Source organism: Ischnura elegans, chromosome X (assembly GCF_921293095.1).
Source record: "Ischnura elegans chromosome X, ioIscEleg1.1, whole genome shotgun sequence".
NCBI classification, from domain to species: domain Eukaryota; kingdom Metazoa; phylum Arthropoda; class Insecta; order Odonata; family Coenagrionidae; genus Ischnura; species Ischnura elegans.
Window position 1 is genome coordinate 19,613,346 of NC_060259.1, and position 24,104 is coordinate 19,637,449.

The window sequence follows — 24,104 nt, forward strand, 5'->3', positions numbered from 1 at the left end:
AAAAGCAGCAAAAGTTACGCAGTGAAAAATTTACCTACAGTGCCATAGGGGAAGCATGTTCAGCTGTGGCAAAGAATTTCTGTCAGCAGAAACACCGAAAGTACCTCCGGGGAAACTGTGTCGAAAAACTATTTTGCCTCTAGTGTAAGGGGATTAGTTAAACACAAGGTGGACATTGGGCAACTTCTGCTAAGAGGGGTTTGACTAGAGGTCAGAAGAATAGCCTTCAATGCATTCACAATCTGAGGGTACAATGAATAACTCCCTTAAGATACCATGGGATGTCACAAAATCAACAAGACCAAATATAAGCTTGAGAGAGGGGAATTCCCCTCTCTCTCTCTCTCTCTCTCTCTCTGTTCACGTTTGAATGAAAGACCATCATTAGAGGATTCTAACTCAAAAAGTGCATATTGAGTTTGAACTTATGACGTGTAATAGGAAAAGTGAAGCATGCGGCAAAGGCAAAGTAGCCAACTGAATTATATGCCCCAGCTCTAGCATAGAGGTATTCTGTGAGGAAGCAAAATCGCGTGCAATTATTGAGTATTCCTATAATATTGGTCAGATGCTAATATAAGGAATTATTTCACACAATAGGCTATTTTTGCCCAACTACTTGATTTCCTTGGGGAATTCTACTCAGTGGTCCCATTATTCCTTGGGCTTGAATAAATTGAAAAACAGTGAGATGTAAACCATATCAAATCACTGAAACAATTGCCTATATTTGTCATTGCACTGGTATCAAGGGTGCTTCTCTTGTCTTAGTGTGCTAGTCATCACAAATTGATTTTTTTGTGTTTCTGAAAAGACACATTTACACGTAGTTCATTAATACCAACTTCCAAATTTTTTATCTCGTCCACTTCATAATAACGAGAGTCTACTGTAACACCATTTGCAAAACCAACTTAACAGAGGGCAACACCAGATATTTACATTCCTACATGATTGTTCTGGATGAAAAGTCCAAAAAGCTGGTAACATTGCAAAGTTCATTCGGACTATTAACTCAATAGCAAAAGAATACAATTACAAAATATAATTTAATGTAATATTCCCTCTAGATTGGAGGATATGACATCAAATATAAAGTCAAAAATAACATGCAAATTATAAGATAATAGTAAGATATCAATAGTGTATTAGTTTACAGAGAATATGCTGCATCCAGCAAAAAATAAAGTAATTTCAATTCATATCTCTTAGGTATTGAATAGAAGAGCATTTCTTTTTAAAAAGTGTTTGAGATCACCACTCAAACCTTGAAATAATACGATCAAAGTTCCTTCCTTATGCATAAACTTCATCAAGGAGTATGAGCCTGCTCATTTTTCGCAAGTACATTCACAAAAGTGATGATAAATTCTGCATATTATTCATGCCAAAATAATTGAGTCCCAAGCTTGCTTAGCATCACATGACTTGCCTGCCAAACGTGGTGGTGTCCCTCTGGATATTGCACGAACTGGGAAGTTAATTCCCATTTTGGCATTGTTTGCACCACAAATTGTAGACACTAATGGGGATACTGTACTTCCAACTGCAAGACAACACCCCAGCATAACCAAATGACCACGTGGTTACCACCAACTCCTTCACATTTTTCCACCAAAAATGTGGTTATCACCAATTCCTCCCAACTTAATAGCATTAATTTTGAAGTTTTACAATGAACAACCTCCTATTTCAGTAGCCTTAAATCCATTTCTACTTTATTTTAAGGAAAATTTGCTTTCCTAGGCCTAGAAAAATTATAGCACTACATGAAAACTTACTCATGAATAAATAAAGCTGGTGATTCTGGGTTCAAGCACAATAAATTGCCTTGCTCTTTCAATTTGAATCATGTATAAAAGTTTTATTTTTTACAGAAATTTGCAATATTAAGTAAAAATTTAAGGAAAATGCATAGGGAGCACCAGATTAAACAGTATTTCTAGAGAAAGGACACCAAGTCACACAGCAATTAGTCCCCCCTGATATCCATTCATTTCCCTTCATTTGGCATCGTGTATAGGAAAGAACCTATCAATTTTCATTTATTATGAGTTGAATAGCCATTTAGAATTTCTTGGCATCGTTTAGCTACTGGTAATTCCAAAATTATTTACAAGCAAAGTTGATCTACCGTTGAATTCCAGGAACAAAATAAATTATCAATCAAAAAGTAAAGGAACAGTTTGCAAAGACACCAGCACCACAAAATGTCTTAATCATTACTTCTTTCAATAACATGTAGAGGTGAGATGAATTTGTGATTTTCTCCAATCTTACTCTAAATCTAAACCCTAAACTGCCTGAATACAGAGGAGCTCCTTCATTATATGCCCACTTATTAAAATTTCCAGCAAAAATATTACTAGTAACAAAGTGTTTTTGCTCAAGAAGAAATCCAATTCACATTATGCCTTATTCCCTGGCTCATGGAGATCCGAAACTCCCACCCTCTGTCATTGATATATGGAATTCCTGCCCCAAACAGTAAATTAGTGACTCCTACAACATATCAGCTCCTCCTACAATGCCTCATTTCAGTTTTTAGCAGTATGAACAGCAGCAACTGCATTGCAAAAAGTAGGATATTTCACTGAGTGCCAGATCAACAACTGGAAACTAAAAAAACTAGGGTCTGAACATCTTAAGTTGAAAATTCGGCGTTAAAACCAAGTACCAATAGGATGCTGGCTTGCACATCCTTCAGTCAAGGCAGACATCCAGGTAGTGCAGTGGAACCTTGATCCATCATTCCCCCAATGATCATTTTCGCACATTTATCTATTGCCGTTCCTGGTCCCAAATAAAATTCCACACAGACAATGTAATTCTTTCCTGCATTTATTGTTCCCCGAAGTATCATTTTCTTACATTGATCATTAGCAGATCACAGTCTGTATGTATTACTTTCCTGGATTCGTTGTTTGACAAAAATGAAACCAAGTATTTACGGTGAGTCATTTAAGGCAAAATACAATGGAGAATAAGCATCCTAGCAAAACTCAATGTCCTAGCAGTTGCACTTCTCGGCAGTTGATTCGACATTTTTTTTCTAAAAACAGAACATCAGGTCACAATTGTTGAGTTATAATATAAATCTCACTTGTGAGAGCCATTGACAAAGGGATATACTGTCAGGATAATTTGTTACTCCCTACCAGCCATTTGAATTCATCTGCTTATCTAGTGCTAGGCTAGATAGAAAGGAGTGGGCAAGTTGCTTTCTCTTTAAGATTAAATATTTTGCAGTGCAGTCATTAAGTCAAGCTTCACCCTCAGCAGTTTGCTCAGTGTTCACGATAGCATCAGTTCCAAACTTCACCTTGTATAAGTGGCATTGTACTTTCCAGTATGGGTTAACTTTAAACCAGAAAGTGTTTTCAGAGTGGGTTTAGTTAGGTCAGGTTACATTTTTATTAGTTTTATTTATATTTAATGTCTAGGGACCACGGTCATTCCGAAGAAGCAAGTGAATACTTGAAAAGATCGACTGAAATACTTGAAGAATTAAAAAAGAATCTTGGGGAAAAGTGTGTAGATATTGTAAAACACTTTGCATGTGGTTGAATACAGTCCAACGTAACCAGAGATTCTGTCACCCTTAGGCATGTTTATGCCACAGCTACTCAAGGTCAAACAGCAGAGGAATGGAGTTGTGGAGCTGAAGGAAATGGAAGCATAGACGAAGGGAAAAGGGATTGCATGAGTCCCTCCTGATCAGCCAAGTGCTCGCCTGTGTAGACAGTTTGCAAGAGTACATAGAGCAATTGGAATATGAGTACTATTATGTATGCACATGTGATCAGATTAATAGAAACAATCCGCTAAAAAGATCCATAGTCTGGTGAAGAATGTCTCAATGAGTCTTTGAGGAAATCTAAAATATCACACTATGAGCAAAATTAGCAACATATTGCTTGATTTACAAACATTATGACAGATTTTGGATATAGCTTATTTTTTGTTATTTGCAATTTCCTCATTTATGTTGCATGCAATTTTTACATCCCCAATGTTTAAGATCCATTGTAGCATTTTAAATGTCAAGACACCATGCAATCATGTTTTAGCAAGATGGTGAGTTCCCTTAGGATATTTGAAAGAAATATTAGTCGAACCAAGTATAAGCCCTAAGTGTTTCCATGAAATTCATATTTTCCTGGAAAGCTAAATTCCTGCGTGAATCCTTCTGAGTAAAATAACTCCCCAAATCCTGCTTTTCCTGCTCTAAAGGCAGTTTGTCAAACTTTCCCACATTCATCATTTTTTTCGTACATCCCATTACAAAACAATAGATCAAGGTTCCACTGTATTCAAAAAGAGTTTAGGTAATCTTTTTTATTATTTTTCATACTAGTCTTGAAAAAACACATTTAAATCTATGCAAAAATATGCTTGAAGGTCAGCAGCAAAACCTAAAAATTTCCTGTTCTTGTTTATACGAAGCATAGACTCTCGAAATATGATTCATGACAAGGCTATTCTAATTGACATAGGCAAATAATGTGATTAACATGAATATTATGGATTTTATTGTTAAAATGAATGATTCAATTGTATCCTTTTTATGTCCTTCAGGATTGGCAACTGGTTTTTTCTTAATTATCATTCCTTCCTGTGGCTTCTCTCAGCCATTAGCTGTCCTGACATGTTTTTATATCTCAAATTTATATACTTAGCAAACGTGCCATTCTTGGAGCATTTTACCAGGCGGCAGAAAAAAAATTAAAATTATTTCTGTTTTCCACTTGCAACCTTCACACTTTCCTTCTGGATTTACAACATAAGTGTAAGAAAAAAATACTCAGAAGGAAATATGTAGTTTTTGACATTCCAATTCTTTGAGAATAAAGGTTTCCATTCAATTGTTAAGGAAAATTTAGATAAAATAATTTTCTCCTACTTCGTAGAAACCTCTTCCAAATACTTAGACGTCTTTTTAGACATATTAATTGCAATAATTTTTCAATGTTGACACCATGTCACTGCTGCGAATATTATGGGCTGACTTCCTCCACATTTCGAGGTGAGGTTATTTCCTTCAAAGGTATATAGTCATTCCTCACATATAAGATGAAATAAACCCAGAAGTGTAAAATCATCAAAGTTTCTTCCATGGTTGAGAATACATATTATGTAACTACTGAGTTATTAAAGTATTATCCAAAGAATTTTGCTGTTTTTTTCATTGGTCATTGCAATGTAAAGGAGAAGAATCGACACAAAGGAAATTCAAACAATCTCTAGAGTAAACAACAAATAATCAACATGCAATCAGAGTGAAATAAGGGATGTGCTTGTTGATATAATCAGTAATGCCAGCTGAAATACAATCATCTGCATTACCTGTATATAATTACATCTGAGTTTTAGCTGCCATCTATTGGTAACACAAGTATGCAAAGTTGCTTGTCTCACTTCAAAAGATAAAACTGCTATTTTTTTTACAAAAAATTCTTGTTTTCTCAAGAAAGTAGGGAAACCTATGCAACAATGACACTATCAACTGATACAAACAAAAGTCTCCATATTTGTTTCACATGATACCACACCCTACTTCACCCAACCAGCACCTTAAGCTTTCACTGATTGGCTGACTATTTTAAGTGACAATATATGATGGTCAGCCAATGTTTAAAAGTAGGAAAACAACTGCAATTATCAATATTCACAAATACATACCCAAGTTATAGTAATAAAACTAGGACTAGTCCCATTTCTAAACTGTTCATCAAAACATATTATTTCATTTTACATTGCAAAAACAGGGTAATTTTTAGTGACTATATGGAAAAGATTTGACTCATAAAAGTAAAAAATGCCCTGTTTTGTGATACTCCCCAGCACAACCGACATGGTACCCTTCTAAAGAAAACCAATGGCTTAGTCAGCATTGTAATGTATCCACTCCGTTAACGTGATTTCGTAAGGGCAATTCTGATAATTCTGATTCCAAAAGATACCTTTTGAACAAGCAATTAATTATTCAACTTAAGTACCCTAAGCTGTAAGAGATACACACTGCCTTAATCACAGTATTTTTAACATAAGGTCATTGTGTGCTAGATGGTAAGGTTTAGACCGTAGTTTGTGGTTACACATGCATGGAACAAGTACAAGGGATAGTCAAATCAAATATGTGGGATCCAAATATTAATTAATGCTGGGATTATATTAGTGCTTAAAAGAAATAAGCAACCCATTATGGGGAATAAAAGGTTCAGTGTTCCAATCCCCTAATCACATATGCTGATGGACTAATTTGCTCATCCTACTTTAGTGACGATTTGATGCAACAAATTTTATGCCTCGTACTTAGCTACCCTCAGGTTTTTTCATATCTTCAGATATATTTAAAATCAAAATCAATTACTTAAGACCAATTACAATCAGTATTTGATTAACTGTATTAGATTGCCTGAGTTACCTAATAAGTACACACATACTTCCACTATTATAACTACCAAATGCAAACCCACGTTCATCATAGATTCCCAGGCTATGTTTTAGATTGATTAAACTGTTGGTTCACCATTGCTCAGGGAAACAATAGGGGAGAAAGAGTGTTTACGTTTTAAAGGTCAGGTCTAGTCAAAAATTCTAACCCTAACGGATGCATGAACAAGAACTTCAAAATTTAAATTTAAAAATCATAAATACTAATTTTATTTACTTTTCTTGCGCATGATTACCACCAAAATTGCCAAAACAAACAATAAAAGCTGTATCAAAAACACCAGGAGTTTCCTTTGGGCACCATGCAGGTTGCTGGTGAGCTAACAAGTACACCATTCAATCATAATTACAATTTTACTTCGCACTCAAAATCGAAATAGCATTGCTTTACGTATATACACCCACAATAAACATGATTATTGTAATAACAATGTGCAATAAAAATGAACTAGGACTCTAAACATCAATATATCTGACAGGGTCAAGACTATCTGGATCCGAAAAAAAAATATTCGATCATCCATCCCGAGTGAGTACCATTACATTAAGGAATTGTTTATGGCCAGCTAGCTTTTATCTGACTGGTCCTGCAGCCAAGAACACAGCATTCAGAGAGGGCTATTACAGGATTGGATGCAATTTTCATGACTATTCCACAAAAGAGTTGATTCGAAAGTTAAAATGTAGATATTAATGTGAGCAAATATAGTTATTTTGATGACGATATTCTGAATTGCAATGATGACATTTCACATTTAAGTTAAAGATTGTGATTTCCCTTTCTCCACATGCTTAGTCCATTCAACAAAAAAGTATTTTATCCATGAGATAAGCCAGAATGAATATTGAATCATACTGTTCCGATAAATTACGTCACCTTTCCATATATTGAGATAATAAAGCATAAAATTATTAATTGCTATTACTACCCACCTAAAGATGGGAAGAATGTCCTGGGCAACTGAATCAAGCCTAAATTATTCAAACATGAGACTATTAAGATATTGAATTGCTTAAGAAAATACATCAAATTATTCAAAGTTTTAATAAATTGCTGATGCAAATTCATATCATTAAATGATACTTGACGACTGCAAAATACATGTCTCCACCATCACATCTGACACAAAAGTTAATGTCACTGTGCAATCAGAAGATCTTTAATAAAACTGTTTACTGACATTCGAAATACAGCTATGAGCAACACATTTATGCAAAAATAAACACATGAATAACTGAACTTGAACTCACCAACAGAATTGATTGCCCTAGGAAGAGCTGAGTTAGTAACGCTGACCGTTCCAGGACTAGGCCCCTTTCCAGGTCCACCAGGAGGCTTCACCTTTGCTAGAGCCTTCATAAAACAGACATTAAAACTTAATTTAGCATCAATAGCCAAAGAATTTTCAATTCAAAGTGATAATGCTTCAATGAGGAAAGAAACAGTTCTGACCATTAGATGGATAATCAATAAACTACTACTTCCCACAACCTTCCCCATCAGGTAATCCACCAAGACAAAAACTGGATGGAAATGTATACCCAAATAAGTAATGTAGCAGTTAAATAACCAATAATAAGCCACAAAACATTGCAGACCATTTTTTTCCTATTACAGACGGCAAGTATCTCTTACACTGAACTGTTTTAAGAACTCAGCACGGTTAGTATACAGGCATCCCCCGAGTTACGTATGTCTCGACTTACGTAAATCCATACTTACGTAAGAGATAGCCGTATTTCAAATGATAACGTTACTTTTCGAATGCGAGCGCGAAGGAGTAGATATTCGCTCGTACAACCTATGGTAGAAAAAATATCTAATAGTTATCGAGTTTTTTACGTGCTAAAAATAACAAAGTGACCCATTTTTGTCATTCCTCGAAGGAAGTTTCATTAATTTCTGTAGAAAAATCGCTTATAAATCCCAAGTCAGCAATCAACGTGAACATTTGCAGGTGGATGAGGTTGCGCTCATTCCTGTACGATACAACTTGTTATACTGCATGCACACCCGAACTCCGACTTTCAACTATTTAAAAATTGTATCCTTAAGTTTGGACATTTCCATCTGTGGAATTAAAAGAAAATGAAGTTCAAGCAGAAATCTTTATTGCGGAAAAGAATTGTTTAGTACCCATGTAACGGCATTGAAATTTTGAGTGTTGGCAATGAACGCCGCGAAAAGGTTAAGAAAAAGTTGACGCACGATATTAATTCTGTAATTGTTTACATGTTTCTGGCGGAAAATTTTATTAAGCTGCATTTTCTCGTTCTCTCATATTGTGTGCAACTGTAAATGAATATTGCGTCATTGAAAGCTTTTCTCCACTAACTTTGTTGCACGTTAATGACAGAGTTGGCTGAATAAAAGCTCACTTTGAATTATCTTCGTGCTTTGGAAATACTCTTCAATGTTCCCAGCGAAGTAAATATTCAAATGGTGATATTTTCACGTTATTTTATTGAGATATAAGAGAATGAAAGTATGTTTCTGTGCGTGAAAGATTGAGTGTATGTGCGTGTGAATGTATCCAAGAATATAGTAATTTACTGGTATTTTTTTGTGTGTTATTTGCTCGTAATCCTAGACCCTCCTACGTGTATTAACTGTGACAGTGAAACCACCAGATTCTTCGATCAACGTAATATATAAAAGGCAGAAGATATAATGATTATAGGTAGGTAGATGATGCATTCTTTGTGCCCTTAGATCGCAGCATAACATAATGAATCAATTTAAGTATTCAGTTTAGTAATGTAGCGCTGAGATACCGTACTTTCCCGAATCCACGGGATTGGTCAACTCTGGGAATATTATTACGCATTTTGATTTGCAATGCTCTAGATGCAACTCTCAGACTTTATTAATGTTTATCGATTTTGTATCTAATAACGTAAAACACGCGGTAGAGTTCATGAATATCACAGTGAATTGAATGAAACTTCACCGAGAATTTACCGCGCATTTCTCCGCAGAGAATTTCACCTCGCCGACCGCAATGTCTGAAGCACTAACGCAAAGGTTCGACTTACGTAAATTTCGACTTACGCAGAGTCTGCCGGAATGCATCTATTATGTAACTCGGGGGATGCCTGTATTAGCTCAGGAATATCATTACTTTAATGCAAATTTCTCACTTCAATGTCGATAAAAATGTTAACATTCCCAACAATTGGATGGCTTCAGGCTTCTGGATTAATGTGATTGAGGGTGAGAACCCAAACAGTTTTGTCAGAGTATGATGAAGGGGGATGATTGTTGAGTTTCCTCACTCATCATTAACTCATTGTCCAATAGAAAGGCACCCTGTCAAACTCAATTGAGCATATCTGTTTACTACTGCATTTTGTAAATCAGAAGTGGTTATCACCTTTACGGATAAACATTATCTATCGACAGTAAAACCTCTATGTAGTGAACCTCTTTACATCGTACACCTCCATACTTCGTACCACCCCTGAGGTCCCATCACATTTACTTGTAAATTTATAGGCAAACGTCTCATGGTGCGTACTGCTTTATCTCGTAAAACCTCCACTTATCATAGCAAGGAGACACCCCCAAGACAGCCAAACTACCTCCGCAAATCATAGCAAGAGAACTAGAGACCATTAATGCGGCCGCGATTACGTACATGGGATAGCATTTTCAGCAATACATTTTTCACATTTATTTTCTTTCATTTACACCTTTAATATGGTGAAATATTCAATTTAACAATTAGTTATGGGCACTTTGCTCCATATAAAAGCATACCATACAGTAAATAAAAAAAGCTATCCAACTAACCCAATCATTTTAAATGACTGTAGAATTAAGTGAGAATACATCAATTTCCCTGAAATCATGATAAAAATCACACGATAGCACTCGCTTTCTACTTTTTATGGCTCTATTTTCCTATAAGTGCTCACATACTTTAATATACACATACACATTCAATAAATAAAAGAGGCGACTAGCACAGCCTATAATCCCTTGCTGGCAGAAATATTTCAACTAACTTCGCTCCCATCTACGGAGACAGAAATACTCAACCCGCATTGCTACTTCAGCTTCTAAAATGAAAATATTTCATGAATTTACTGCAACTCAAAATAAAACAAATCCATTTTTGCAACTACTTTATTCCCAGATTTCCCTGTGTATCACATTCTTAATACCTCCATGGTAATTTTTTCAATGCTTGCGTGTACGATCGTAGTTCACAATTTAATGCGCTTAGTGACAGTAATATGTCTGGCCTGCATATTCATGCCATAAAATCTGACTCTTAGATTGGGAGCCCAGGAAGTCAATTTGTCACAATTCTGAACATCACTCCACGCACAACAATTTTAGGTGTGGTAGACAACTAATTAGCTGATACACGGCAATGAAATATTTTACTATCGCACATTTTGCCCAGTATTCTCACCAGTAAATCACGTAGTATAGTAGCCCCAGCACTTCTGTGTGCCCTCTACAGAGTTTTTCCTGGGATCACTGCGTGCACTGTAGTTTGGAGAGGGCTTTCGACGAAAGTGTCAAAAGTACGCTCAATTAATCGCCTAATTTTTGCAGTGTCAAGTCATGTGTTTACTTTTTTTTTTAATCTTTAACATGCCATGTATTATAAAAATGATAAATCAATTTTCTAATGGATATTTCAAATGTTTTCAATTATTTGCCATAAAATATGAAAACACAAAAATTGCTTTAATACTTATAGGCCAGTGATGGATTTGACAAATAAAAGAAGGCTGCTGCTTGACATTAACACTAAATTAGCAATCTTCCGAGCCATAGACAAGGGCAGGGCATATTGTGAGTTACCGGAAGAGATGGATGTGGAGGAAGATATTGATAATGGGGAATCAGTTACAGTTTCCACCAAAAAAATAGGTTAAGGAAGCTTTGAATGTGATTGAAAGTTTTTTTAAGCATGGAGGAATGTGAAAATGATAATATGATTGTATTCAATGGGATTGAAGATATTATCTCAAAAGAGGTGGAAAAAAATTAAGCAAACCCAAATTACTAAAGTCAAGTCACTTTTTCCGTAGTGTAATCATTAAATTGCAAACAGATGTTCACTAATGCGTGCATGTATGTTTAAACACATAAATATGATGGTTTCAAAGACAGTGGTGCCTTTCATTTCCAAGCGAGTGATTCTTCCCCTGGGTCCTTCATGCTCGTCGTCCCTTACGGCTCCTTCTTCACGGAGCCCACTGTAGGCGTTTCCCTTTCTTACCTGGAAATGCTGCCCTGACCAAGACCGTTCTGCCTGTCATCGGACAACTCTCGGCGGCCAATTGTAGGTTTATCAACTTATGAACAACGTCTTGGAACGCATCTAGCTCTTACATCGGACTTACTGTATTCGGGAAGATATCAACCCTCGATTACGTCATGCCGCATTCTTCTGTTGAGAAACAGAAATGAATCTTCCTGTTTACTTATATTTCCGCATAATTTAATCGAGTTTATCATACACGGCATTTTTTCGACAATTCCTAAAAGAAACGTTCATACAAAATTCGTTATTACGAACCTCCGGTTTTTCTGTCCCGTGAACTTCGTAATAACGAGAGTCTACTGCATTAATCCTTTTGGCACAAACCTTTTTGGGGTATATGGTCTACGCACGTACGGATGCACATAATGATCAATCTTGTGGAGTGGTGTATAGGCTGATCCCGTGCGTAGCATACAGACATCAGTTTTTCCATTCTATGCTGCTAAAATGTATGCCAACATCATACCTACTTTATTCCTCTACCTATAAATCCTGCCATGTGGTCATGAATTCCAAGTTTCCCACTTCTCTACGCACTATCCTTCCCGAGCAATGCCAGGTAGCCTCCCAGTAAATAAGTAAATGGAGATTGTGCATATCAGAGATTCTTGTGTATGTTTTCCCTAATGTGATGCCCAGGACCGGCAGTCTGTGTAAAGTAAAATCTCCATAAATGGAGATTTTACTTTACACAGACTTAATTTATTAAGTAAAACAAATTTGATGGGATAGGGATAATACGAACCCTGTTATAGGGGGTTCATTATAGTGAGTTTTTGAGCCTGTTGCGTTGCAGCAGGATGACCAAATACTTAATGCAGAGTGGCAAGTCACAAATGCAGCAGCTGCAGATTAATTTTGAAACATTTTTTAAGGGAAGAGGAATTCTAAATGTTGTAACAATTACACATTTTTCATTACAACAGAAAATGTTTTCATGCAATCCCCATTGGGTCATTTATATCTGAAATTCTGACTCCTCTGTTGCTATGAGCCAGAGAGTGACTACAATTCACTCATACTATAGAGCGTTCCACATTTAGTTGACAGTACGGGCCTTATGGATAACAGTGTTGCCAAGCTTCCGCTCCGCCGGCAGGCATCCTAACAGCATATGCAACCACACATAATATGGCGCCAAAACGGTTTAGTTCAAAAAGGAGTTAGGGATTGCACGAAAGACTACGTAAATTAAGGAATTTTTTAGCGTATATTACAATACCTTTGCTGCAGTATAAAAGGAAAAGTCTTTTGTTATTTCATGTACGTACTTATTCAATGCACAAACTGAATAATGAATAATCTGTAATGTAAAAAATAACAATAAATTGAAGGATAATAAAAATTATAGCCGCTCCTGAATGAGACAAAATTTCTATTCCTTCCATATTATGAAATATTTTTCAGCTCTAGCTAGTATTACATGAAAGGCGATGTTGTATAAGACATCATCAATCTTTAATTTTTCAAAATTTTCCCGTACTTGGTTTATTGTAAATTAAAGATCTATTTTCAAGCTGACATCTTCAAAGCTAATTTCCTTAATGTTCTCTTTCCTTCACCTCGTAGTAGGCAAGGATTCCAATTTCCTTGAGTAATAGGGGGCATTATCTACCATTATAATTGATCCTTCGGGTAAGTTTGCAAGAAGTGAGTGCTCAAACCATCTCTCGTAACACTCGCCACCCACTTCTTCATGCTCATCCATTGAGTTCTTTTTGTAAAGAAACACATGCGATGCTCCTTTTATGAACCCATTTTCCATTCCTGCGTGTATAATTGCAAATCGTCCTCCTCGGGAAGTGGGGGCCAAGCCCAGTATTTAGTCCAGCAAGGAAAGCTTGACGCGGATTTTCTAATTGTTTGTTTCGCAAACTAATGTTCACTATTTGTCCAACATTAATCCAACTTTCGCCTGTAAATACACTCGTCCTGTGTTCGCGGCGATATTTTTTTAGCTACCTTAGATATTTAATTGTGCCACCAACTAATAATATCATCCCTTTCGATAAGGATGATTCTTTTCCCCCTCCGTTCGTACACGAAGCCTATGTCCAAAAGAAGACGATATAGTGTTGTCCTTTTGTAATCTGGGAGAATACTATCCATATTCACAGAGTTTCAGATGGATTTTAAAGTCGGAGGAATAATTTTCACGAGGGATTCATGTACCTTCCTTCTAATTCCCGATCTCACCAAACCGTCGAAAATCACTGCCCTCGAATTTTTGTAAGGCTGTCTAATTTCTTTAGTTATTGAAGGAGTTACCAATGGACCACGGGAGCTTTCCTTTCTCACTCTGTAAATAGTGAACTCCTAGCACCCAGTAGCCTTCGAAGCTTCTCGGCAGGCCTCACTAATGCTGAGAGATTTCCTTATGTACGAGAAGACTTTGAGCACCAATCGTCTTTCGCGGCTTATGAGCTTCTCACCTTTTCTCCTCTTCTTTGTATCGGACATATTAATTGGGCGTGTTACAGCAAAGATAAGTGTAAAACACACTTCACAATTCTCAAGTTCAATATACCACACAACACTTGTTCACTCCAAAAAAATGCAATGACAAACTGAACGCCTTCGTAAATTCTTCCCTCGGCCCCTTCGGCCTGGGTCGCTTTTGGGGCAGGTTTTATGGTACCCTATGAAAGGAACTCAGATAAAACCCAAGCCCCCTTTTGTAAATGCGTGCACTGGATGGGGTAGTGTTTGGTCCAGATTATGAGATATTCTTTTTCTTGGTTTCCCCGATGGGACCTAAACACCCAAGGCGAAAGAGTCTTACTTCCAAGCCGCTTGCTTACTTTCGTGTATCAATGTATTCAGATAAAAACACTGCTGTTACGACGTATGAGTAGGTATTCTCTGTTTAGGATATCAAACGAATACATAAATACATTTCATAGTATGCATTGACAAAAAACTCCTTTTCCGCCCGAGAATTTTCCCTCTGCGCGCAAGAAAAAGCAAGAAGCCCGCCCAGCGGCACCGTAATATTTTTTCTTAAGATAAAAACCTTGTAACTCGCTTCAGAATTGATGTAAGTTAATGATGTTTTCACCAAAAATAACCTTGTAGTTTTATCCACATTTGGTACGCAGCATATAGGGACCTACGACATAAGAAACGTAAGTTAGTAAGCGACTACTTTTTACCTTGCAAAAATCAAAATTTTCTTGTCCTAAAGTGTGTTACGTCGGCATAACAACATTAAAACTCAATATTTGTACAATTGGTGAAGACCTTCAAGCAGAAAATAGTGTGAAGAATTTTTTGCAAAAAAATTCAATTCAATACAGACAACGGTCAGGCAGAAAGTGCGAGAAGAAGATAAAGTAAAAAAATACACGTTTCTGATGGAAATTTACGGAAATGTTTTTTATAGCTTTTGTTATAATTTTTATCGAAAAACTATTGGCGCCAATGAATGCAGCACCTTTTTCTACATTAGAATAAAATTTTTAATCAGTGCATAACGCAACTTTAATTTTCGTGCTGTTGTTGACAACACCGCGCTCCTGGCCTTATGGAGATTAACATGGGAAACGATTCTCCATAAGAGCCCATACTGTCAACTAAATGTGGAACGCTCTATAGACGTGGACATCATGAAGGCTATGCCTTAACAGTAGGCTCTTATTCGCACCCCGTCACCTCTGAGCTCTAGGTCAGTGCATTTGCTTGTATTAGAAATACTAGCCTCAGTGGCGCCGGGGTAAAGTCCCCGACTGCTAACCTTGAGGTCGCGGGTTCGAATCCCGCCTGGGTGGCTTGACTACCATCCAGGGCATGGATGTTTGTGAATGTCTAACAGGTTAATTGTAAGAGAGGACAATGCTGTCCTAAATTCGCTTGTATAATAAAGACAAATTATTATTATTATTATTATTATAAAATATGGGGATGCCTTTCTCAACAATGAATTGGGAGGCTGCTAGGCATTCCTTTACACTAAGGAGTCTCAATTCAACAAATTTTCTTGACTGACCATGCTGGCATCTTCTGATTATGCACCCCCATCCCCTTAATAATAAATTTCATGGAGTAAAGAATGAATAAATGACCAAGAACTCTCTTTTAATCCACTGCCATATTTGATATCTGTGATAGGCTGAAAGATGCCAAATTCGAAAGGCATCATGAAACATATTCATGTGTTCTTACTTCTGACTCACTGCCCAGTTTGCAGGAATGCCTAATTACATGCATGAAAATGAAGCTGTAGGTCATAAAAAAGAGAAACTCTGAGCATTAAGTGGAATTTAGAAGTTTCACTGCCCATAACCACATGATAAAACCGAAATTTGTAACAGAAAATTTTGTTGCATTAAGGTCATTTCCATAATTGGAGCCCACATGCAGACTTGTTTTCAGGGAGATTTTGTAATTAGGGACACTTGTTACAGGAATTTTTTCTCCATGCATTGTGTATGGAAAAGGCCCAGGTTCATGGCTATGACTTTAAAATAAGGAGGTTTTCATAGAAATTTTCTTGATGGAGGTTCATTATAGAAGAGTTTTACTATGTTTGTTGCTGAGGTTAATTGGGCATAGCAATGACTAAAGTTAATCACTATCATCATTTTGATCATATATATTATCATCAGTATGACGTATGCATTTGGCAGAGAAATGATTACCCATGCTTAAACTTGAGTCCCACTGATTAAAAATCTAAAAAAGAGCATAAATCCCTTGTACTTCATATCACTATAGGCTCTACAATGCTGAGTGGTTGAAAAGCAAGTGATTTTGCAAGTTCTTGTTCAACAACATAAAAATACAAACTCAGTTCTTATTACTGAACATTGGCTACCCTCACATGTCCAATCAAAACTAAAACACAGCATATTTTAGAGAGGGCAAAATCATTCTCTGCCTACCTAAAAAACAATTGTTAGCAATTCAGTCCCTATTGCCACTGATCACACTTAATCGTTGAATCTAAAAGAAATGAAAAGCCTCACTAAGAGCACTAATTTGTTCGAAATACTTCAACTTTAAAAACATCAACCTGCTAACTTTGAGAAAATGGAAGAGGTCAAATAAGTGACTTTATAGCTTTACGTGATCAGCAACAGCAATTGGATGCACAGATCCCATCAATTTATTCACTTGCTACTGTTAGCCATATCCCACAAGTCCTAAACAAATTTTTGCACTAAAACTTCAAATAAAATAGAACTATAAACAAAATATTCCTTACAGCATTGGCCACAGAGGCCGTCTTTGGGTCGTGGCACCATGTAATTGTTGGTGGCAATCCCGAGCAAGATGGGACTTTAGAGACAGATGATGTAGCCACTCCAACAGAGGCAGCCCCAGGCAAAATCACTTGCAAATCTGCCTCTGGATCTTTCACTAAAGCCGTTATCAGTGCATGAGCCTGTCTAGTAGCATCCGCTGAACCCCTATAAAAGAAACAATCAAGAACACATAAATATCATTCCAAGACTCTGTATCCATTGAAAGAGAACAGCTGATACTAAAGAGCCCAAGTTCCACATCCTAAGACGTTCCTCTTCCATCAAAAATGCCTAAAAGGTCAGTTGCACACAGGTGACTTTTAGCTAGTTATGAAACGGGGTAAAAATCAAAAATACTGATACAGTAAAACCTCCATGCAACAAATATGCTGTGACCACAAAAATCATAACTGCCCCTGTAGGAGGTTTTGCTGTACGGATGTGATACGCTGGTGGTGTTTGCAGGGACATCCAAGTACAGTGAACACCCCATTATTCAGGTCAGTGATGGGGAAAGGAAATGAATAATTGGAAAACATGGATAATCCAAACTTTCACTTCTTCTGGTGCAAACATCCAAATTAACTTGAAACATTCCTTGTCAGCAAGTAAAGAAAACTATGGTGTTTTAAAGAGAATTCTATTGGTAATAATAAGCATTGGGTGTCCTTGCTTTGAAATTCAATAATCCTGCTGTTCTACAGTCTGATGCTCATGCACAGATGATCCACAACTTGGATAATGCATGCAAGGATAATATGGAGCTTACTGTATTCCGAATATTATATACGACCCAAGTCAGGTAAATTTCTCAATCTTGTTTCATTTACCATAAAAACCTTTCTTATAGAGATGATGAACAGGTATCAGTTACCACCAACATAATAATTAACCACAGTGCCATTTCGTGTATTTCTAATTGAAATGATTGCTTTACTCTTTGATTTAGCTCTATGCTCTATCACTTACTTTAGTTACTGAAATTTAAGGACTGTCAAAATTAATGCCTGTAGATTACGCATTCTCAAAGCGCTCAATAATTTTGCAATTGAATTGCACATGCAAAAATCAAGGAACTCAAAAAAATTCACTCAAGTCACCTGTGTTTGACAACAGTCGCTTCAATGATTTCCTTCCAGAGACTTCAGAAAAAAGGGAGGAATACATTCAGCGAAATAGGGTGTGCAACATTTCCATGGAGACCATCATATTACGTACCACGTTTATTTAGCAACCAATTAATCACCAACATAAGCAATAAATTACAAGCTAAGTGAATCACAAAGAATCTAGCAGCTGACAATGAAATTTACAATTTTTTTAAGCAAAGAAATCCTGTACGATTCATTACAACTGTTAATGCAAAGCAAGCTGGAGAGCAGCAATTTATTAAAGTAGCTGATTCAGCTTCATCAGACTTAAAATTACTGCTCTGCATAAGCATGCATAAGAATACGAAAATTAATTATTTCTATCATTTTCCACAGAAAAAATATTAATAGCCAAAATGTTTTGAGCCAACACCATAGCAGTAAATTTTATCTTTACGAAAATTCAATATATTGAGGAACACACACAAGTTAAGATGGGTAGTAAGACAAATGTTCACTCACTTGATGGTAATAACTCGTTCTCCTTGCCCTTTATTTTGCTTTTCCACTTCAATGTGAGCAGATGTTGCGGCTCGAATAGCATTTATATTGCTTCCACCCCGACCAATTACACGGCTTATTGCTGTGGATGGCACAGACACTTTCTTGGACCTCACACAAGAGCTGTTGGATATTAAAATTAAAATATTGCTTTACAGAGTAACATAAATGATTATAAACAATTTCAAATGAATTACTTAAATCCAAAATAAAATATAAATTCCACTAGGCAACAACAACAAAATAAAATATAAATGCAAATTTTTCCACCTCAGCTTGGCAGAATCTTAACATTGGCATGCCGGGAGAATGAAGCATTAGTAATCTAGCACATTCATCTCATAAATTATGCCAACTTAATAGCACTTCATTCTCCTAGAATGTGAATAAAAACATTCTTAGGAGATAAATTTAGCTTTATCTCATAAATCAAAAATAATCACAGAATCAAAATATAGGCAACAATATAACATACTGTTTTAAAACTTACTTCCGAACAACCTCCTTCCAACCTTCTTCCCTCTTCCCCCCTTGCTTTGGACTCGTCAACGAAGATGAAGAGTTTGGTCCTTTGTTGGCATTAATTTCCCTGTTGGTGGCCTCCCCCTCACCAAAATGCCTAGAACAAGAGCACTTTCATGAATAAAACATCAAATATCACAAATAGAAGAAGTAATTTATAATTTTAAATGACATAACTTGTAATACAAAATTTAGAAAGAAATAAAGCATGCAATGTAAGCCAAAGTCTTATTTTCAGTTATGATTTACTCAAAAACTATGCCTGTGCTCTCCATATTATTTTGTCAGTTAGGACAAATGCGAGGATAATTTCATACATAATGTAATTCAATTTGAAACTAAATTTAGGGATTTGCATTTTTTATTCATTTACCTCAGTAAACATTAAATTTATCCTAATGTTACATCTCATGAATTTCTTTCTTGCACATGGACCAATGGGACAGTTAATTAAATGTATCAGAGATTCCAACAGTAGAAAAAAATTAATGTGATTTATAATGTAATAGGCAAAGCCACTAATTGGATAAGTACAATAAGTCATTAACGGTTTTGCTGTGGCTCACTCTCCGGAAAGCTACTCGTAACATGTGGCAGAGAAGTGAAGGGCTTCACAGCACGCAACAGGGAGAAAGGTATGTTCACAGCAGCCTACTGAGCGATTGTACCTCATGCACTCACTGCAGTGAAAGGGTTATACAGCACATTCCCGATTATCCAGGCTAATTAATGATGGGGAGAGACGGCACAAATAATTGGAAAAAATGGATAACCTAAACTTTCACTTTCATGTGTTGTAATGTTCATAATTTACGTAAAATAAACAATATATTATAATTTGCACACTTATTCTGTTATTTTTTGTGCCTTCCGGACTCATTGAGAGCTTTGTTCGCCAGACCGCAATCTTTTTAGCGATGATAACATGATTATACTCTTATTTCTACTGCTCCATATTAGACTTGGTTTCGGAAACCACGCATCCCTGGCAGCGTGATCACGGATATAGAAAATTGGTTGGCACAAATGCTTCAAAACTAATGCACCATGTCGGAAACTACACCGTCAGGCACTGGGTTACAACGGCTGCGGGACGTGTATCCATGATCACGGAGAGTGGTCGCGCACTGCGAGGCTTGGAAAACAGGAATGCAGCTTGCGCACGATCGCTTCCGTTTTACAAAGGGGATTCTAATGGAAATAATAAGCCCGGTGTTTCCTTGCATTATAATTAGGGACATGCAAAAGTCGCAAATGCGATAACGCGAATTTTAACGCGAATTCCAGGATTTTCCCGCGAAATACGCGATTTCCGGGGTTTTCCCGCGAATACGCGAATTTCGTGTTAATTGCGATTTTCTCCAATTCATGGGCGATTTTCACTAACTCAGACGCGATTTTCACCATTTTTTTCTTCTGCTCATGCTCCTCCCACGAAATTATTTTTCGAGACGTACATTTAAACCGTAATTTTTTTACTGCATTGGCCGCTTTCCGACGCGACGAATTTCCATGGGCCGCCGTTCACGGCACAGCGCCGTGAGATGTCTCGTTTGAAAGTGGCCTGAATTTCACGGAACCGTGCCGTGAACGGTGGCCGGCGAAAAGTCGTCGCGTTTGAAAGTAGCCTCAAGGTAGCACGATGTGTATTTCACGGCATAAACGGCGCACCGCCGGGCCGGATGGAGCCTTGCCTTGCTGACCGTCAACAACGCCGTGCCGTCAACTGCGCGATTCGACTCGCTTGAAGACATGCATTGAGACCAATGGTTATTTGAATGCACAGTGCCGTGCCGTTGACGACGGCCGGAGCAATGCAAAAGTCTGAAAGCGGCAAAAAGTGGCTGTGCGCCGTCTATTCCGTGAAATACACACGGAGCTACATTGTGGTAGCTTTGTGCCAAAACGACTTATCGTCGGCCGCCGTTCCCCGCACAGCGCCGTAAAATTCAGGCCACTTTCCGACAAGACGACTCTCTGGATTTTACGGCGCTGTGGCGGGAACGGCGGCCCGCGGAAATTAGTCGCGTCTGTGAGCGGCCAATGCCGTGAAAAAATTACGGCTTAAATTTACGCATCGAAAAACAATTTCATGCAGAGCAGAAGGAAAAAACGATGAAATTCGCCCATGAATTGGAGAAAATTCATGGTTTCCACAAAGAAACACCCTCGAGGAAATAAGGCGACTTGTTTTTCCGGAGGATGTCTAAACCGCATTCACGATGTCTACAAAGTAGCAAAAAATGCCATGGGAATCTGATGGTTGATTAATAAAATTACTGGAGGGTTCAAACTATCCAAATGCTCACATTCTATAAAGAGTTAACCCTTTCGCTACTAATGACGAAAATATGCGGCAGGACGTTTCTTGCCCCGGGAGACGAAAGGCGAAAATTTTCGTCTGAGATTTTCCTACGCAGGCCTAATGCCGAAAATACGTTTCCTTGCTCTCCTACTTTTATGACATTCGTGGGTTCGCAAAGTCTTAGTTTCGGGACCCAACACAGGCCAACACCATGGACTGGCAAAATCTGTAACTTCCAAAATCCGGAAGCATGAACCTAGACCCTCGTCTCTTATTACCCCTCTTTGTGGCAAGGGACCACAGTCATACAATTGTTCATTCAGTTAGTTTGCGAAATAAATATATGGTTCTTTCTCAAAAAATATAAACGAAGAATTGAATTCTTTGTCTTTTGGCAGCGTTAACAAATTTTTAAATGAAATTCTACCATAAATATTAACTTATATCTCGATTTCAGTATAAAATCAACATGGAAATTGTTAAGGCATTAAATTCGTTAATGCTGACGGTAGAGCCTCATTCAAAATTTTAAAATTCTCAGAATAAATCGAGGAATTCAATTGAAAGTCTGCAATTTACGTGCAAGCAACAATCATCCATATAGCTATCCACATAAACAAAGCATGAGTTGACAGCAAACCAATGCTGCTGGTAGGGTTGTAAACCACAAAAGGAGGGAGACCAACTACCCTCAGAGTCCAAGGTAATGCAAAATGCCCACTAGGAAGGATCAGAAAAGGCTGGTGTTGAGAGTGTTTGATTATCTGCAAGACCTGTCTTAACAGATGTCCAACATAAATGCTCCATACAGAGGGGACCGAAGAGTCTCATGGAGCGCAGTCCCGCATTCATGTTAAGGAGAGTACTCCACCATTTAGAAAGAGTTAAGGAAGTTAAAAATGAGCCTCGAGAAAATTCATAAAGAGTACTTTTTTTTAGATAAAACCACTTATTACACCTGCAAAACATGAAAACCCCTAAAGCAGCTGCTTTAAAGTCAATACCTATGCAGATGGCTGAAAAAGCGTCAACCAAACTTAGTTCTCTTATGGTAGAAGACCTAAGCAGAAAAATAGGTATTTGAAAAGATCTCAGTTTTTGATCCCCAAGAAGTTCTGTCTACAGACATGAACCCTGACTTAAAAACAAAAAATTCATGGCCTGGAATCAATGGAGACAGAGAAGTTGATGTTGGGGTTGGGAGAATTACAGAAACTACTACAAAAGCAAAATTCCCGCGGTTCAGGGGATGTAATTAAAGCAATCCAGGAGCTCAAATGTCTGAGACATCGTTTGCATCTAAGTGCCTTTAAGCAATTTGGATCCCTTCTGCAAACATGGACTGAGAAAGATTTCTTTCCTGCTATAGCACTGTGTTAACAGATAAGAGAACAAATGTAAAAGATGACAACTTGATCACAATAGCAATATTTCATTTGAAATTACAGACATTTAAAAGTAATTTCTCTCTATGTAAGCTAGATATATGTATACGCGAAGGATAAATATGTAAAATAGGTTAATTCAGTCAATACTCCATGTACATTATTGCTTTAATTATTCCCGATCAATAATATCCTAAATTTAAGGCAATGGGTGGGCCACTGCCCTCAATCAACATAAATTACTTTGCCGTTAAAATAACACCGATTTCAGGGCAAAATAACATCGCTTTTGTAGAAAAATAACACCACTTTTGGCTATAAAATAACCCCACCTTTTGCATGTCCCTAATTATAATGCAGTAATTCTGGTGATTTGCATCTGATTTTCTTTTTTTTTATAAAGATTGCAAAAAACATTGAAAAAGAGTGAAAATCATGCATGGATACTACGCAACACGGATATGCCGCAGCCACATAATCGGGAGTCTGCTGCATTATTCACTTATGATCCATTTTTGAGGTATCACAAATTTTTAAAAGCAAAATGCTTTGGAGATATGAAAATTTTGAATGTCTACCTTACTTTCCCACTGTGGAAGAGATAATAAATTGTAGTTCACTATTATGGTTCCTGTTACAGGAATGTTACCTACATTTACGGCAGTAGTCTAAAAAAAATCATGAATACCTCCAAACATCAAAAGTATACTTCATGTAATGCAGAGAAGTACTATTTTCTGATGAAAGGCATTAGAGCAAAACAATAAAACCACATTTTTAATTTCTAACCCAACTTAAGCAATTACAGGTAAGTAAGAGACCATGACCATGTGCCGGACTCGGTGGCGGCGGGGTAAAGTCCTCGCCTGTCAAACAAGAGGTTACGGGTTCAAGTCCTGCCTGGGTAGGTTTCACCTGTCCAGGGCATGGTTGTTCGTGTACTTGTTAAATTTGTTGAATACCCAATACAAAATGGTCAATATGAGCTGTAATTGGTGGTTTGCAGATAAAATAAATAAATAAAATGAGAGGGCCACAAGTATGCAGACATTACCAACAGTGATCTTAAAACACATCAAATGTGTCAGCAGTTTTCATGATACAGAAGAAAATACAAGATTTTTAAGTGATATTCTTACAAATGTAAATGCTATTACAAAAAATTCTCTGGATGTATGATAAAAGAAATTGGGTCAAGAAGCTCTTGCAGGATTAGCGTGAAGACATCCGGGCTCTTAGATGGCGATTAAACCATT

The 24,104-nt window shown here is 37.1% G+C and overlaps 1 protein-coding gene across 10 annotated transcripts in view; it reads right to left on the reverse strand.

The window, feature by feature from the left end:
* The window catches only part of LOC124170897, a 122,480-nt gene that overhangs the window by 19,770 nt on the left and 78,606 nt on the right, over window positions 1-24,104 (reverse strand). For 9 of the 10 annotated variants that reach the window (XM_046549937.1, XM_046549941.1, XM_046549940.1 and 6 more), the window contains 5 exons: window positions 19,127-19,255; window positions 18,598-18,759; window positions 16,945-17,149; window positions 7,708-7,810; window positions 1,433-1,546 (listed from right to left, as the gene is read on the reverse strand). In XM_046549937.1, coding sequence (XP_046405893.1) covers window positions 1,433-1,546; window positions 7,708-7,810; window positions 16,945-17,149; window positions 18,598-18,759; window positions 19,127-19,255 — 713 coding nt within the window. The remainder of the gene's footprint in view (window positions 1-1,432; window positions 1,547-7,707; window positions 7,811-16,944; window positions 17,150-18,597; window positions 18,760-19,126; window positions 19,256-24,104) is intronic. The other variant, XM_046549942.1, reaches the window with a different exon arrangement.